General features: G+C 42.2%; 5 protein-coding genes across 5 annotated transcripts; 4 read left to right on the forward strand and 1 right to left on the reverse strand.

Moving 5' to 3' along the window:
• Window positions 1–4871: 4871 nt before the first annotated feature.
• Window positions 4872–6584, forward strand: ASPSYDRAFT_156841 (U2 snRNP complex subunit CUS1; the record flags this gene model as incomplete). The annotated part of the gene is made up of 2 exons (XM_040842596.1): window positions 4872–4928; window positions 4992–6584. The coding sequence occupies 2 exons, from the start codon at window positions 4872–4874 to the stop codon at window positions 6582–6584; spliced, it is 1650 nt and encodes a 549-aa protein (XP_040700096.1).
• Window positions 6585–9228: 2644 nt separating this feature from the next.
• Window positions 9229–10404, forward strand: ASPSYDRAFT_91553 (SWIRM domain-containing protein; the record flags this gene model as incomplete). Its single annotated transcript, XM_040852507.1, has 1 exon — window positions 9229–10404. One exon carries the CDS (start codon window positions 9229–9231, stop codon window positions 10402–10404), a length of 1176 nt encoding a protein of 391 aa, XP_040700097.1.
• A 1268-nt stretch (window positions 10405–11672) lies between these two features.
• Window positions 11673–13124, forward strand: ASPSYDRAFT_156153 (CDC50/LEM3 family protein; the record flags this gene model as incomplete). Its single annotated transcript, XM_040842532.1, has 6 exons — window positions 11673–11772; window positions 11827–11863; window positions 11915–12011; window positions 12067–12763; window positions 12814–12976; window positions 13025–13124. 6 exons carry the CDS (start codon window positions 11673–11675, stop codon window positions 13122–13124), a joined length of 1194 nt encoding a protein of 397 aa, XP_040700098.1.
• A 97-nt stretch (window positions 13125–13221) lies between these two features.
• On the forward strand, window positions 13222–14740 carry ASPSYDRAFT_47559 (zinc metalloprotease). The gene is made up of 2 exons (XM_040847452.1): window positions 13222–13848; window positions 13915–14740. The coding sequence occupies exons 1-2, from the start codon at window positions 13567–13569 to the stop codon at window positions 14566–14568; spliced, it is 936 nt and encodes a 311-aa protein (XP_040700099.1). The 5' UTR covers window positions 13222–13566; the 3' UTR covers window positions 14569–14740.
• A 323-nt stretch (window positions 14741–15063) lies between these two features.
• spt16 (chromatin-remodeling protein SPT16) lies at window positions 15064–18466 on the reverse strand (the record flags this gene model as incomplete). The annotated part of the gene is made up of 7 exons (XM_040842535.1): window positions 15064–15552; window positions 15603–16228; window positions 16251–17679; window positions 17730–17885; window positions 17970–18091; window positions 18150–18234; window positions 18287–18466. 7 exons carry the CDS (start codon window positions 18464–18466, stop codon window positions 15064–15066), a joined length of 3087 nt encoding a protein of 1028 aa, XP_040700100.1.
• Window positions 18467–18706: the final 240 nt, after the last annotated feature.

Genomic DNA, 18706 nt, shown 5'->3' on the forward strand with positions numbered 1-18706 from the left:
TATTAGAAGATTCTCTTTTAATTAGGAAGTTTTTAAGTTTTATTCTAGACCTGCTAATTAATTATATTTCCTAACCTAACTAACCCCTTAAGAAATATATAGATCCTGCTTCTATGTCAAGGGTAGGAGAAATAGGTAATGGTCAGGTAGGGAATCTGTCTCGAAAGGGTGACGGATCGACTAAGAATCATGAATTGACATTGACTAATCCTTGCTCTTCCCAATTACTGGGGACTCGCAAGATAATAAGATAATTAGAATAGTAGATACAGTAATAATGAAGTCATAGGATCGAGANTCATAGGATCGAGAGTCATGAGATCATATGAATTAGATCTTTGCAGGGTGTCCCTGATACCCATTCGGGAGTGTCCCGACGGTGTTCCGTGACATTCTAGTACTAGTTATATAAGAGAAAGTATTATCCTATAATCTTTCTCTACTTAATTTTCTGAAATACCTGGCACTCTTTATTTCTTCTTTAATTTTTTTCTATTTTTACTATATTAATACTAGCTTCTACTCTAAATTCCCCTTTATTACTAACTTTAACTATAGTATATTATAATTTCCCGGGGCCTTTATGATTTAAGGACTTCTATTACTATTTAGATCCTACTTTAAATTCTTAATCTTCTATCTTATTATTATAATCTCAGGATTATTTTTTAATTATTTCTAGTCCTTCTATTTCTCTTACTATAATAAACAGGATTCTAGAAGGCCTTAAACTTATATAATATTATATTTCTAGTCTAGGTAGTTTACAAGCAGTTATTTATTCTTCTTATAACTCTAATAATAATCTTAATCTTATTCTAGAGTTTAATTAATAGTAGTATAATACTAATAGTACTACTTTAGCTAAAACCTATAGTTTAAAGATTACTTAGGGTACTTTATATTAAAGAATATTATAGATTTAGAAAGAGTTTCGAGAAGTTGCTTTAATATAGGATAGCAGATCTAGAATCTAATATAATTACTATTCCTATCTTCTTTAATACCTGTCTTATATAAAGGGTTCTATAACTAGTATCTCTATCTATCTCAGGAATAAGAAATATACCTGGATAATATCTAGTTCTTAGCTAGGTAACTCTAATACCTTAATTAATTTATTTATTTAATACTAATTAAAGATAATAGAACTGGCTAATCTCCTATTATAAGATTATTTACTAATATCTATTTATAGTTAAATAGGAGTTTATAGGAAAACTTTTAAAAATAAGTAATATAATTTATTATTACTAGTTATCTACTATTTTAAGTTATTAAATATATCTATTTCTAATATATAATCTAATTATTAGTACTAACAGCTTCTATTCTATCCTGCTATTAAGTCTATAAATATTTATTTAAAAATATAAAATTAATTTAAGATTTACTTTTATCTAAACTCCCTAAGCAAGGCTGTATCTCTTTAATATTAGATTATTAGACTAGTCTAGATTAGAAACTCTTCCTGGTAATTACTGGTTATTTTATTTTAATAATCTTCTACTATTATAAGATATTATTATCTTTTTAATATCTGACTAGATAGTATACTAGTCTAAACCTTACTACCTATATTTATAATATTCTTAAGTATTATAATTTAACCTCCTGTGTCCTGGTAATTATTATTGATAATACTTCTAATAATAGCAGGATAATAAAGAAGCTCTCTTTTATTATTTATATAAGTATTAATTAATTATTATTAAATACTTTTAATCCTTAAATCATATACCTGTTAAATATATACTACTATATTCCCTATCTAATATATATTATTTAGCTGGCTGTTAGTTCCTTTTTAAAAATACTTAAAGTTAAATCCTTAGATAATAATATAAAATCCTTATAGGTTAAGGGTCAGTAAAATCTATAATATCTTACTGGTATTTAATCTTCTTTTAAAGAGATAAAATTTAAAATCTCTAATATAATATTCTTAAGGTCTAATATTAGGAGAATTTATAGATCTATAAAATTATTAAGTATATTAATAGAAGTCTATAATACTGTTAGTAATTTTAAAAAATATAAACTAGAACTTCTTCTATATCCTGTTCTTTTAATTTACTACAGGATTATAAGATATATTAGAATTTAATATATATAATATTATACCGGGCTCTTTTATTTTATAATTCTATTTTTATATATCTTTTTACTATATCTGATAATACTATTTAATATCTTAAGCTATCTAATCTAGGATAGAAGTATCTAAGATATCTCTTAGAGTTACTATTTCTATTCTATCTAGTAACTCTAGATTTATCTCAGGGCTCTTTACTAATAGCTAAGTCTTTAATATATATAATATTCTTTTTATAAATCTTGAATAAATAACTTTAAAAATAAAATTAAAATAAGTAATATAGAAAAAAGAGATTTTACTTACTCTTAAAGCTATAGCTTTAAAGTTATAGTTCTACTATTCCTAAATATATTATAATAAAGGCTATATCTATATAATTACTGCTATTCTTAATCCTTCCCTTAAGCTTTTAAAGTTTTAATCTTTAAACAGGAATCCTGGATTATAGATAATAATAATAAGCAGGAAAATAAGATTAACTAGAAGTATTATTATTTTACTATTATATAGTATCTATTTGACTTTTACTATTAAATTTATTCAGGCTTGGTCATTACCAAGGAGGTATCTATAGTATATATATTTAATTCTATCTAGAGGGCTAGGATTATATTATAGGGCTGTAAGCATGCCTATCTTACTAATAATATTTTATCTTTAAAAAATAAATTAACTATATATCTTAATAAAGGTCAGTTAACAGCTTCACCCTTATATTTTATATATCTAAATCTAATATTAGGAGATTATATCTAGGTCTTATTCCAAGCTCTAAACTTGCTATACTAGACTAGTAGTATAATAATTTTAATTACTTTCCTACTCTTAGTAGGATTACTTGTGATTTCTTAGCTGTTCTAGTTATAGATATTAGTATTAAGCGCCTGTTTAATACTAGTTAAGATATCTACTACTACTATTATAGCAGGTTAGTATCTAGTACTGTTAAGGCTATTATAATTTAAGTCTACTCTAATTAATTTACTATTATAGAGAAGTATTAATATTATATACTAGCTTAGTCTTAGCTAGAGTTCTCTCCTGAATTAGATCTATTTCCTATAGATTATATTAGTGATTAAGAGAAATTAGAGTCTGATAAAGAGACTTATTATAAGGATCTTATAGATCCTATTCTAAACCCTTAAAATATTCTAGAGGATTCTGATTCTGAGTCTATAAACTATTTAGATATAGTTTCTCTTCCTAATATATCTAATAGTATAGATGAGGATTCTAATCTAGAGAATAATATTAATAGTCTAATTTATTCTGAAGTTATTAACCCTTCTATAGATAATATTACTATTATTATTCTATAATCTTTATTATCTAGTCTTAATTATATTTTATAAAATCTTATAATAGGAGATTTAAATATTTAGTAAATATAGTAATTTATATAATATTATATATTAATCTTATATATAATAAATTAATATACTTAACGAGTATACTTGAATATAATTAGATTGACTAATTTATACTTAATATTAATATAGTCAAGTATAAAATCTTTTTTTTTCTAATTAGACCTACACTTAAACTCGACTTAAACTTGATTCTTGGCATTAAATCAAGTATTTTAGTCAAGTTAGTCGAGTCAAGTATCCAAGTCTAAGTATTCCTTAGTATTATACTCTAAAAGCAATCCTAGTATAACTAGGTCAGCCTATTATTTCTTTATTACTATCACAGCGCTAGCTGCAGCGCAGTAGGTTTATTAGCTGACAATATCCGTGTTCTCTGACACTTAATAACTTACTACTAATAAATTATATTAAGCTAATGTCAACTCGCTACAACTAATTCGGGAGTGTATCAACAGTATTCTGTGATACTACTACTACTATTATTTATTTTATTTACTTACTATTAATATTACTACCTACTAGTTTTATCTTGATCTGACCTGAATAGCTTTAGCTCTGCTTCACAGATCCCGACAATGCAAATACATCAGCTTCATGAATTTCAACCAGATCGCCATCTTGCGACATTCCAGTACTATATATATAAGCCATATATTCTTATTTATTTTCCAAGAATATAATAATATTATTAAAGTATATAATATAAATAATATTTAATAGATTATCTAGCACGTGATTAATATATTATTAGAAACTTACAGATATATTTATTAATCTAATAGTATAACTTAATATTTAAAGATTTTAAAGTTATTTTACTAGTTCCCTACTAGAAGAACTAGTGTTTAGTTCTATATAATATATAATCCATCCTCTACCAATAATATATTATATCTCTGTAACCCCTCCAGAGCTGCTATATTAGTATTACAGGCTCACACCTAGCCTGGTAGCCCTAACCCCCTGTTCGAGGGCCTCAGGGCAACCGCTGTTGATGCCTCCAGCACATACTTCCAGTATCTTCAAGCACATCCTGAGCCAGTGAAGCAACCTGCACCAGCCTGTTGAGTCTCAATACTAGCCTCTTCGTAAAAACGTAATTACGTTACAGGATAGGGCCATGTTAACTCGGTGTCTTGCCCTGTCAATGAAGACTGTCTCCAGATCACCCCACCCGCCTTAATGCCCAGAATAGGAATAGCGCCACCAGCAAATCAAGGCTGCGTTAGGGGCACATTTAGTCTACCCTAGAAAAAGTCCATGCTGGAAATGGCAAAATCGATATGGATTCGTTCCTCCCGAGCGCGACAGAGTAGACTTCCACAACAACTCCGTGGACGACGAAGAACTGGGCGTGCTGCGATCCATATATCGATTGAATTGTACAATTACTCCTTACCATGAAGCCGAGTAAGAACCAATTAAGACGGGCGCGAAAAAAGGCATTGAAATCCCAGGTATGTCTTTCTCACAACACCCCTGGCGTAGTAAACTGAAAAACACACTGACTTTAGTTCAAGGACAATAAGCCTGCCCACGACTTATCAGATACACCCCATGAGACAAAATCATCACCCGCTTCAGCAACCAATAATGTTGATTCAGAACCCATGGTCTCGCTTGACCCCAACGACCCGCTATGGCAAATGTACAAGGACATCGCCGTCAAGTTTGATGAGGTCGAAGATGTTAAGGCAACCGAGGCCGAAACCCAGAAACCGGAGGTTTACTATGATGATGATGCCGATATCCCAGAAGAAGGAGAGGACAAAGTTCCCGCGCTATCGAAGCGAAAGCGAAAAGAATTAAATAAACTATCTGTTGCCGAGCTGAAAGCAATGGTCAGAAAACCGGAGTTAGTGGAGTGGACAGATACCTCAGCGCCGGATCCCCAGCTTCTGGTTCATTTAAAGGCACATCGAAATGTTGTCCCAGTGCCATCTCACTGGTCATTAAAGCGAGAATACCTGTCGTCGAAACGGGGAATCGAGAAACCACCGTTTTCGTTACCTAAATTCATACAGGAAACGGGAATTTCAGAAATGCGCGATGCTGCTCTCGAAAAACAAGACCAGGCGACACTCAAACAGAAACAGAGGGAAAGAGTGCAGCCAAAAATGGGTCGACTTGATATTGACTATCAGAAGCTCTATGAGGCCTTTTTCCGCTTCCAGACCAAGCCAGAACTTACCCGATATGGTGAAGTTTACTACGAAGGAAAGGAGTTTGAGACCAACCAACGCCACCTGCGTCCTGGGGAGCTCAGCCCAGAACTGAAAGAGGCCTTAAATATGCCCCCTGGTGCGCCTCCACCCTGGCTGATAAACCAACAGCGTTATGGCCCTCCCCCCTCCTACCCGGCGTTGAAGATCCCAGGTCTCAATGCTCCGCCGCCCCCGGGTGCTATGTGGGGCTACCATCCTGGAGGATATGGAAAACCTCCTGTCGATGAACACAATAGACCCCTATATGGAGGAGATATTTTCGGGGTCCTACAACCTCAACAAACCATGCAGCAAGGCGAGCCTGTTGAACGGGACCTTTGGGGAGAGTTACAGGAACCGGAATTATCCGAAGAGGAGAGTGAGGATGAAGAAGAAGAGATGGATGAGGAGGATGTAGACACGGGTCTACAAACCCCTAGCGGGCTTGAAAGCCCAAGTGGCTTAGTATCGGCTGTTCCATCAGAGTTGGGCGATGTAGAAAACGCCTCTGGAGAGTTTGATGTGCGGAAACATTACCGTGGTATACACACAGAGGAGTCTGTTGGGCATCGAAGCGCCTTTCATGTCATACCCGAAAGACAAACACAGGTGCAAGGCTTTTTCGGTGGCGACCGGGCGTACGATCTTCGGCCCGCGGATAATTTGCCGGTACTGGGCGCTGAAGACCACACTCGGAAGCGTAAGAAGCCGGGGGATGTCGACGTGTCCGTGGATCCAGATGAGATGCAAGGCAATGATGGAATCAACAAGGATAACCTCCAAAGGCTTTACGAAAACCAGAGGCAGCGTGAAAATAACCCAAGTTGGGGCTTCCAGGAGGACTTGAGCGACATGATTGCCCACGAAAGCAGGAAGAAACTGAAACCCGAGAAAAGAACCAAACACTAGGGCATACCCGCTGTTCATTGGCCATGTCACGGAAAAGTTGTGTAATATCTCATAACCCGCTCGGCAGACCGGTATGACTGCCCTGGCATAGAAATGTCTACGGGTACGTTCTGTTTTCACGGCTTTACTTACTCCTTACCCTCTATCTAATATATTCTATCGACTGTTCGTAAACCCCGCCGGGGAATACCAATTGATCGCTTGACTAGCCTTCTTACAATAGTGGATTGATTTCACTCGATCTCGCCACAGTAAGGTCTTTTCTCACTGTGGTGTACATAAGAGTGTGTTGTAGAGCCTTGTTTATATTTTGGGTCTCAAGCTTCTTTACGTCAACTCTACTTGTTTTCCCTTTGTTTATTGATGCGGCGGTGTCAAGAAGATATTTGGTATATAACAAACCGTGCTGTGCCGTGCAGCGGAATGAGTGTTCACATTGCACTCTCTCGCCACGGTTTTTACCGTGCTGCTATCGTTTCAAGAAGCGCCACCTTCTTATAACCTGCCGCCGTGTCTTAGGGCTATCGTAATATAGTATTAAATGTGGCTTTCGGGTACTTAATAAAGCATGCATGGACTGCGCTGCCGCACAGGGTCATGCCTCGATTCGCCATGATTACGGCTCTTGATACTGGGCTGCAGCGTCGGTAAGGCTTTTCCCTCCTTTCTTTTTGAATGAAAGAACCGCAGCGCGTTTCTAAATTGCGGCGCAGGGCCATGTTGGCTTATTTTACTCGATATGTAACCAAACCCCGTAGAGCCGCTTTTAGACGCCGCTATCATACCCCGAAGAGAACATAGAGTCAGCATTTTGCTTGAAATTCGCAGACTTCTAGCTCTGAAGCGCTCTACCAAAGGTTGTTGCTCCGCCTGAAAACTGTGCGTTACCCACACTGACCAAAGTCAGTTCGCCAACAACCTAACGCCAAGGGAAGTTGAAAGTCTCGCGAGTGCCCGGAGTAGTCTCGGCTGGCCATTATTAAACGGGCTCTTCGCATGGTTCTACTCGATATTATTACGAGTAGGAAATACTTAGCCAAGGACACATCCTCCTGTCCGCAAGAAGAACTGCGGCTGTGGCAGGGTTGTGCCAGGAGAAGGGGACTGGATTCAGGTTGCCGCCATTTGCCCGGCGCTTAGGCACCCGCCTTTACTAACTAATAGGTGCGTGACATGGACTTTGCGCCGTACCTGCTTTTATGAGTCATTGTTATCGATGAGAATCTGTTCAGGGCGTGGCCGCAAATTCCAACGCTAAACATGCGATCGAGGGCGAGAGGTCGGACGAAGACTGATATTACACCACCAATAAAAAGCTTGTCAAGGCTTTGGGTGGTAATACTATATTGGCGAAGAAGACGGTCCTGCGCAAGATATCATGATATATTTCAGAGAAAGCGTGACCTCAGTTCCATGTGGGGCACTTAAGGTAGTGTACCACTCTATGAAGACAGGCGACGCTTGCCGCATTGCATGGCACAGGGAGGTGTCGATTTTTAAAGAGAACTCTGTTCCTCGCAAAACAACCTCTTCAATTAAAGCGAAGGGAGTCCCGTATCCGACTGCCTACCCTGTCCGGATGTTGTATTGGCGCGGGCCGTTCCTGGATGGGGTTTGAATCGACTTATTCAAGACCTCAGTTGACTCCACAGGGTGGGGGAGAGCCTGAATACAGTACGTATTATTTACTGTATATACTCCGTATTATTACTACTCTTGGTCTGACTCCTATCCACGGGTCCCAGCCCAACCATCAGAGCGACGGCCCAATGAAGCGCAATCATTGGTGGGTGGCCAGACCTCCTCAGGCGAGCCCCCTCAATCGGGCGCTCGGACAGCCAACCGTAAAGCCAACCGTAACTTTCTATAATTATGCCTTGTCTGAACTGCCCATGACGGAGCGAATCATCCCCCACCCCCTTCCCGTGACAACTGTCGTCATGTGGTAGATCATCCACTCCCCTCCAAGATCACACGCTCTTTGGTTTCTTGCCGGGCGAAGAATCCGCTGAACAGCTTCCTGAATATAAGAGCGAGCGCTCATCCCACAACTACATTGTAGATGAAGGAGGTCATCTGGCGGTCCCTATCTGTCTGAAACATCCAATTGGTCTCGGATGAAAAAAATTGGCCTTCCAGCTTCTCCGGCCACGCGCCAAACCCCGCAGTCTCGTGAACGATCATTGTACAATAACAATCCATAGAACTTCAGCCCCGTCCATCAGCAACGCACTGACTCATAGCCCAATCTTCTCAGTTTGCGCCTTCCCAGGGGCGTTCTTGGTTTATCCTTCCTTGATTCCATGGTTATCGTCTCACCAGGCTGCCTCTTCCTTGGAATATAAGCGTCGGGCCCTCTCTCTCACTCTGGTTCTTATCGCCGAGACCAGGTCATCATACTTGCTGCCTGTCGCCACAGACAAAGAGGCACTGACAAATCACTTTCACGTGTGCTCAGCCAGTATTGCTAAACTCCATTTCATTGACTACTATAAACACCATTCCATCGCCATCATCCATCTGCACATCTAACCCACTATATATTCAGGTGGTTGTTAGCGACCGTCTCTTTAGCTGTTTCCCACCACAGATATCTCTGTTTCCCCAGCGCGCTATACCGGGCTTTGCGGTCGCTTCGTTCGAGATGACGCCGTTCCCCGCAGCCTCATCATCGCTGGACCCAAGTGCGAAACCTCGCATGGGTCGTCTACCTTCTGTGTCCAGCCTCATGTCCCCCCCAGAGGCTAAACCATTCGAATCCTTTAACTCCCCATTCCCACCTCACAAGCTGTCACAGGATCAATCCTATACCAATCTGATGAAACTGGCTCCAATTGCAGTTGATCGAAAGCGAACACAATCCGAAATGGATCTACCGTCGCCACCCGTGACGCCGTATACTGGGAATAAGAAGGGCAAATCAATCGACCCAGAGCAACATGATGGTGATGCCTTGGGTACTTCGTCAAGAGATCCCGTTCTTTTCCCAAGGAATGCGTCCTCTGAAATTGCCGACGAACCGTTATTTGGCCCCATGCTGCCATCATCCCCCAAGACACTGATGGAACAGCATATTAACTCTCACATGGCAAGGTTCGAAAATAAGCTCAATAAACCAACTCGTGATGAGTATCTTCTGGCTCTTTCTTGCGTACCAGTTGTGTCGGCTCAATACAATCGGAATCCCGCAGCGTGGGCGAAAGAAGAGAGAGAAACCCTTGAGCGGCAGTTGGTTATGATGAACCGACGTCGTCCTGAAGTCTCAGATGGCAGATTGAAAAGAATCGCGCCAGCGCCAACGAAACGGGTGGTTCCTGCTCAATCCCGTGTGCAGCGGACACCCAGAGTAAAGCGCACACCGAAGCCTACCCCAAAACAAAGGGTTTTGGATTCGTTTGACGTACACGTCCCGAATTCTAAGCCTTCTCGTGCCATCGGCACGAGTAGGGATGACACAGATTTTAGCTCCATCAAGGATTATTCGCCCCCCCTAGAGATTCTCGGCGGCAATGCGAAAGCATTAAAGGCGGATTGGAAAGGTCAGATGCTGGACCTTAGTAATGATCCGGAGCGGCACCTGTTGAGCTCAGCTGAGATCAACCTAGCGGCCACTCTGAGGCTTTCTTGTGCAACATATCTCTGCAGCAAGCGCCGCATTTTCGAGGCTCGTGTCAGAGCCTTGAGGGTTGGCAAGGAATTCCGCAAGACGGATGCTCAACAGGCCTGCAAGATAGACGTGAATAAGGCAAGCAAACTCTGGACTGCCTATGAACGAGTTGGCCTGTTCAACGCGGGCTATTTCCAAGAATATCTCAAATGATGAGACATGGCACCGCAGTCACCTTTGCACCTCCTGCAAAGTTCTCATGGTTGATTTTCTGAATTCTGTTTGTTCGGTTAATTAGCGACTCGAATTTTTTTTTTTTTTTTTTTGGCACCATTGTGCTTTAGCACAATATGCTGCATTCTTAGTTCTCCTTTCCTCAGCATACCACTGCATTGAGACGTGTCTTTATTCAATCTTAGGTTTAGTCTTCAGCTTTTTCTTTCGGATTTCATTCATTCAGTATAGTCGGTTGATTGACATGTGACATGGCGATTGGGTTTTATATTTTGTAACTTGGCTTTTTGTTTAATACCTTGAAACAGGCGTTTTTGTTAGGAAATTGTGTTTTCTGTTGCAACCAGTCAGTGCTTGTTTAGTTCATATGAACTCACCTAGATAGAGCTGTGTCCATGGTGTCTATGCTAATTATTTATTATTATTATTCCCGTTGTTAGTTTTGATAATGATCTAGTTTCCCAATCAATGAATTTGAGTGATGCAGGGAAAAAAAAGAAGGGGTTTTGAAGTGCATTGAGGCTGAAGAGGGAGGAGCCGGGAGAGCTCAGATATGTACTACATAGTCCGCCGTGGTCTACCGAGTACTTATGTCTCCACTGGTTAGCTTGAGTCCCAGTGTGGCTGAAAAGCCGAGAATCATCGGAGAATGACAGAATGTACTTTGCGCCTTCATGGGCGTCTCTGTAAATTCCCAAGTATGTACCAGGCAGCACATGGGAGAAGGCGTAGGAGCATTTAGACCTTGTCTACGAACTCACTAATTCCAATACTATTTTCCGAACAGGGCATTTGACACTTATTTCGAGAACAGATACCGACTTGCGTAGTTGGTAACTGCATTTCTACGTCATAGATACTAGGTAGTTTCGTGGACATACTCAACAGGTACTACGAAACGATAGGTAAATATATGAAAAGACATGTTGGGAAATAACAATAAGCTGTATAGTTTAAATGATACTACCATTAGGACTTATTCTGGAAATAGCATTTAGCACCCGACGGGGCAAGAGTTGGTTGTGGGACTGCTGAGCCACAGCATACGAGTCAAGGCGGGCGGTTGGCAGTACTTAATCTACTTTGGTTTATTCCTGGGGCGAAGCCCGCCAAGTCCGCAACTGCTGGTGTCCACGCCACCACGTTTTGCGATTCCCAGATTATACTAACGTCTTTCATCTCCCGTCGCGCTTTCTTGATTGTTCTCACATCTTCTGTCCTCTATGGAATAGGATTTATGAGAAGCCATGTCCCATTCACAAGCAAACAATTCTGAATCTTTCAGTGAGCAGGAACATAGGGGCGATGCTGACATCGATAAGAAACCCAAAAACCGAAGGCCAGCAAGTGAGTGAGCTCCGTGTCCTGAGTCAGATTTCAGGTAATTTATAACGGATATAGATACTGCGTTCCGACAACAACGCCTTAAGGCCTGGCAGTGGGTGCAACTGATCTTCCTCGTTTAGGACAAGACGTTGACGAAATGCAGACCGATTTTGACACCCAAGAGTGTCTTACCTCTCTTTTTTGTCATTGGAGTCATTTTTGCTCCTCTTGGTGGTTTGTTACTATGGGCAAGCTCAACGGTATGGCCTAAATGTGTCACTTGGGCCTCTGGTCTCTGACATTTGCATTTTACAGGTTCAAGAGCTAGTGATAGACTACTCTGATTGCAAGAACGCCAACAACAGCGGCTTCGTACCAATTCCCGATGATAAATACAAATATTCGTTCAAGTCGTCCCATAAGTCACCAACATGGCAATATGATAATGGAAAATGTCAACTGATGTTTGACATCCCGGATACTATCGGACCGCCGGTTTTCCTGTACTACCGCCTCTCGAACTTTTATCAGAACCATCGAAGATATGTGAAGAGTCTTGACATTGATCAATTGAAGGGAAAGGCTGTGAAAAACGAAACAATCAATGATAGTCCCTGTGACCCCCTCAGACTGGACGACAACGGAAAGGCATTCTATCCGTGTGGTCTCATCGCAAACTCAATGTTTAACGACACGATTGATAGCCCTGTACTTCGCAATGGCCATGGAAATTCGCCTGAACCGTACAATATGACGAAAAAGGGCATTGCCTGGGACAGCGACAAGGAACTCATTAAAAAAACCGAATATGAACCAGGTGCGGTTGTTCCTCCACCCAACTGGCGGGACCGCTATCCGGATAATTATAAGTACGAAATCCCCAACTTGCACGAAGATGAGGATTTTATGGTGTGGATGAGAACGGCGGCCTTGCCAACTTTTAGCAAGCTATCTCGACGAAATGACACAACAGCCATGTCAGCGGGGATGTATCAATTGGACATCAGAGATCGTAGGTCAATGGCAATCAAGGTGTTGCCTTGGGTGCTGACGACAGTTTAGGTTTCCCGGTCACTGTATATGGGGGTACCAAGTCCATCCTGATTTCCACAAGAACTGTTCTTGGAGGGCAGAATCCATTTATGGGGATAGCCTATGTTGTTGTTGGCGGTGTATGTGTCCTTCTTGGAACATTATTTACGATTGCGCATCTAATCAGGCCGAGGTAAGGCTGTTTCTTCCTCGTTGTTTGAACGTGAGTTGATACCTCTAGGAAACTGGGTGACCACACATATTTGACTTGGAATAACGAACAAGAGACGTCTGCAACTACGACAGGGCGGGACGAGAGAACCGGGCCGCCCTCCAATTAAAACACTGATACCATCCAGATCCGGGCTTTCCGTTTAGTCTCCAACTGTGTTGTATATTAATAATGCGTGCAAGTGTGCACATTACTCCAGATGGTACCTTCTTTGCTCTTCGTTCTTTTCCTTTCCTTCTTATTTCCAGGCTGTTGGAGTTGGAAACGAGCAGCTGAAACGTTTGAGGCGTCTTTCGGTGGAATTAGCGCATAACGATCAATTGATTTACAAAGTTTTGCTTGTTTTCCCCTCGGGATGCTGGTTGGCCTACCATGTTTTGCAACTTCCGTATCCCTTGCTGTCTCATTCCTGGCTGAGTCCGAAACTCCCTAGTTCGGACAACTAGGAAAAGGGTCGCATACCAATACACGTAACTGCGAATAACGCTGGGTTTTTTAATCCCACCCAAGCCTCTCTGGTAAGTTTTCACGCACCCAGTTTTTCAGACGCCATGCTCCATTTCGTTCGAATCCAAGTCTTGGTCCTTGTGATAACTAGCCTCCAGCGAACATGTTTTGCTGCCCCTCGCTCGGGTCGAGGTTTCTGTGCTACCGCGGGTCCAAATGATTCTTTAAGGGAGGCGTTTGTGAGATTGACTATGCCCGGGAATGACGGCGCATACGACAAGGGAAGTCGGAAGGTCGTGGAGCCCATCGAAATAGAGACATGGTTCCATGTCGTGAGCAGTTTAGCAAATGCTAATGTGGTGTCGGATGAAATGATTACCACCCAGGTTGGTATTGATCTGGGTCCTAATTATCTATCAAGTCATATCAAAACATTAACTGACCTTAAACAGTTGTCGTATCTTCAGGACGCATATCAAAACGCGACGATAAGTTACCGCCTGAAAGGAGTGACGCGTCAGACCAATGACAGATGGGCTCGCAATGAAGACGAACATGGTATGAAGGAAGCGCTTCGTAAAGGAAGCTATAGAACCCTGAATGTCTACTTCCAAACCGATCTCCAAGTTTCGACAAATTCTGAGTCTCAAGGACGCCACCTTGACTTTCTCTCGCAATCATCATCTAGCGTTCTCGGCTTTTGCACTTTGCCCGACCCGAGCATCAACGGTAGTAGTCCGCGTTCTAGCTATGTGAAGGATGGGTGCAATGTACTTGCAATGACTATGCCTGGTGGGTCTTTGAATCATTATAACCGAGGCGGAACTGCTATACATGAAATCGGGCACTGGAATGGTCTCTTACATACATTCGAAGGGGAGTCATGTTCTTCTGACAATGAGGGCGATTATATAGACGATACACCTCAAGAATCTGTTCCGACGGACGGATGTCCAACCCGCAAGGACTCATGCCCGGATATCGCGGGTGTTGACCCGGTACATAACTTCATGGATTATTCGTCAGATGAGTGCTACGAACACTTCACTCCGGGCCAGGTCAACAGGATGCGAGATATGTGGTTCGCAATGAGGGAGGGAAAGTAAGTGCCTTCTCTATACGCACATATAATGACGACGCCGGCGAGGTATCAGCATAATTAGTGGACCTGCGGCCTCGACCAAGTGGTGGATCAAGACCTATCCTGATATATATTATAATTATATAGTAATGTATTTTTTTAATGGGAAAAGGACATGGATTATTATTTGTGTCGGCACCAACTCACTATTACTTGCTGCATACGCCGTAGATCGAGGCGGCGCCCATTCAAAGTCCTCCTTGTCTTCCCCTTATTAATCGTTTGCACACGAGAATTGGGACCCGTTGATGAGATGTTCCTCTCATAACATACCTTGAACCTTCTTGCAGCCTGAGACAAAGTGAAGTGACCTACTACTGTAGTTAACAAGTCCTTCGTGGCCACCATAGGGGTTGGTGATATTAAACGAGTACTTTGAAAAGAAAAGGTAGGTAAAATACAAGATTCTGGTAAAAAGATTTGACCGTTGAAAACAAGGTACAGGCTGCGGAGGGTCCTATCACCTCTTTCGTTTCTTGCTTCGGTCTTCCTCGTCCAACCCGCTTTCTTTGTCCTTCTTCTTGGCCTGATGTTCCAATTCATCCCAATCCTCACCACTTTCTTCATCCTCATCCGCACTAAAATCATCATCCGCACTAGCATCATCGTCGTAGTCGCTCTCCTCTTCAGAGCTTTCGTCTGCAGCAAGCTCGGAATCAGATAACTCAAATGCGGACTCCTCCTCTTCATCAGAGCCACCTTCGGAGTCTGATTCAGCCGCCAAAAACGACCAACCACCGTCGGAAAAGAAACCGTAAGGATCACTGACAACGGTCTTCATAATTGTGGTCCAGTTGAGATTGAGGGGCCCTTCCGTGAATGCAATATCCACAGAGTCCAGCCAATCCTTGACACCTTCCAGGTTCTCCACGGGGATTGTGTTAATATGGACTGGGGCCCGATGAAACTCCTTGAAAACAAAGACCAGATCAAAGTTTTTGAGCCCGAACTGTACAACATTAGACTCGCGGTAATCGGAAAGTTTATTTCATAGCTCACCTGTACTCGCTCAAGATGCGCGATCTCAATTTCATTCAGACTGACAACTAAAAAAGGTGGTTCAGTCAACTGAACAAGGGCATCTGTAGTAGGCTGAATAAGAACGTTTGAGCGATTAGGGACACCGGTGAAGCCGATTTCTCTGAAGGGAATGTCAACATCGACTCCCTCGTCTTTCCCAGCATCCGCTATCTTCTCAGCGAACGATTTGAACTCTCTATCCAAGGCTGCCCGTCGCCTTCTTTCCTCTTGTTCTGCCTCGAACTCCTCCTCATCTCCATATCGATGCTTACGTCGCCGGTTACCAGTCTCGTCGAATTGCATCTCAGTGGCCTCCCTATAGAACTGAACATCTCTTGTCTTTCTTTTACCTATCATGATCGGCGTCTTGAGATGGACGTGAATAAGCACGATCAACTCATGAGCACATGGTTGGAAGAAGAGGTGCTTGACGTTGCTGAACAGTACATCGACGTGTTCGTTGCGGAAGGGGGAAACATAGCGCAGACCGTTTTGATGTATTTCGACTTCGCCAGGTACTCGTTTACCATCGAGAGGCGGTCTTAGGTAAACGTCAGGCAACTTCACCGGGCGGCGATCTGAATAATTGTTAGTCCAAGTGCATTCTTCTAGGGATGCGAGACCGACTTCTGATTTCAACTAGCTTGTCTTGCTCGACCACATCCTCCATCTCTTTCTTTTCCTGTTCGCGTCGGAGAGCGTTCTTCCTGAGTTCAGTGATATCCTGAGCTACTTGCCCGAATCGATCGTTGTCTTTCGACCTAAGGGTTAAATTCCTTAAGAAATGCGCGGATAAATCTTCAAATGGCTGGTCATCTTTCCTCCCAACACCTTGGCCAGGGGAAAGAAAATTAATCCGAAGATAGGCGTATTCTCCCTCGTCGCTTTTGCTGGCATTCTTGATAGTGTTGATGTGGAACGGCACTGGTCGACCCATTACCGGAACAATCACAGTTGATGCCTTGTGATCGACGTAAACTGTTAGATCCTTAACTCTAGCTGGCAACTGATTGTCCCTCTTGTATGACTCAAACCTCTTGAACTTCTTTTGCGTAACGCCGTTTTCATCGCCAGTAGTACCAGCGAATCGATCTAGACCCTCTTTGGTTTTTTTCGTGGCCAATTCCTTCTGATGCTCACGGCGCCTTGCCTCTGCGCCCTCATTGACCTGCGTCGGGCGCTCGGCACGAAGTTTTGTCCTTGTAACATTCCTGCTCGCAATCGCACTCGATTTGGGTTCTTTCTTTTCTTTTGGGGGTTTCTGTGGCTCTTCCTCGTCTCCAAAATAGAATGACACCGAGTCCATATCGATACCGGCATCCTTAGTGAACACATGCGGTCCTTGTTCACCGACCCGAACGGTGTCTGTGATCATCATTGAATAAACATTCTTTTTGTCTTTCACGCTCGGTTCTTCGACGTCCACTAGTCCAACTGTGATAGAGAATGTCATGCCGCTCTTTAGAATTCTGTTGTTCTTTCCATTGAGAACCATGTTGGAGTCGCGTAGTTCGATGCCTATTCCCGAACCGACATTTTTCACGAAGTGAGGTTCGAGTACAGGGTTTTTAGTGCGCAAAAGGCTAAGCGCCTTGTTATAAAGCTCTTTAGCCACCATACCATCGCGAACTTCCTTCAAAACGGCTTCATGAACGCTTAAGAGTAAGGTGTAGTTCGCTTCCTGGGACTTGGTTGGGTCAACAAGGTAGGTACGTCCGATTATTGAACTGTAAGTCTTATAGCGAATCCCGAGCCCAGCAATAATGATTCCCGGTTCTAGATTGCTGTCATCAGATAACGCTGTAAGCTTCAAGTCATACTTCCCGCCGCTCTGAATGACGGGTCCATATGCCCAGTCAATTTGTTGTGGATCGAATTCAGAGGGCAATTTTGCTAGCTTGTTGAAAAATTTAGCATCGTCTATCTTAGCGTCGATACGCATAGAGAGAGTTTTATGGGTCATCTGCTTTTCTTCGTCAAGCAACCGGGACATCTCATCGACGAAATATTCCGACATCAGACCGCTACATGCTCGTGACGCATTTCGTATGGATACCTATGCCAAATTAGCCCACTTACGCTCGTCCCACTAGCTAGGAAACGTACTAGTTCATCAGTGTCCTTGATCGAGAAGCAAGCGGCTGAAAGAGCGGGCGCAATGTCAACTTCTTCTACTTCGCCGGAAATATTCGCATATACGCGTTTCCAGTCTTCCACAAATGGGCCAGCGGTTGTGTTTCTCGGTAGGACACCGACCTTGTTCTGTTCGCAAGCACATGATTAGCCTCGAAAGTCATCGAGCCACATCCTGATAATTTAACTTTTTCGGCATGTTGGAACGCGTACCCCAGAGGACTTTATAACATTTGTGCATTTCTCAAACACCTTGGCTTTTTCTTCCTGATCCTTGGTGGTTACTAATATCTCGACCGGAATCTTTCCGCCTTTCAATGGTTCTAAGTGTTTTGCTGTCGTCAAGTTAGATATAATGTATTTGGAGTATTTAGCGTTGATGTTGAACGATACCTTTTTTTGCTGTCGTCACCACGTACATAACATCGGGCGTAAAGACTAGAAGAGTGGCCGGAAATTCATAGCCGAGCAACCAGAACTGGGAGGTATTAGTGCTAGGTAATATGCACACGAGACAATCATCGGCATACGTGTATCGCATTGTTCTTTTGGAAGCTGTTTGCTTCATCTGTCTTTCCCATCAGAATAACGATTGATCCCACGCCGCCAAAGGTTGGGTGAGGAGATCGCTTGTCTGTTTTCCATGACGCGTATAAGCTTGACAGACGACTGAAGAACGCTGTTTTGTCAATATGGATTTCGTCACCCATGGTGTGGCTGCTTTTCAAGTGACCTGGGGTTTCCAAAAGCCTGTGGTTCGCGCAGCGGTGAGGCTTTGGCGGAAGTTATAAGCAAAATTGTCAGATTGGCACTGGGGCCTCGAATGAGAGGAGTCACTGAATTTCAAGGGAAAAAAGAAATGTTTTGGAGGAGTTTGCAGGTTGTAGCATCGGAAGAAACTGATCACTGTGGATCGCGAATAGAGGAATAAAGTCAGCGAATATCTGAAG

This window comes from Aspergillus sydowii, assembly GCF_001890705.1.
Source record: "Aspergillus sydowii CBS 593.65 unplaced genomic scaffold ASPSYscaffold_9, whole genome shotgun sequence".
Taxonomy (NCBI): Eukaryota; Fungi; Ascomycota; class Eurotiomycetes; order Eurotiales; family Aspergillaceae; genus Aspergillus; species Aspergillus sydowii.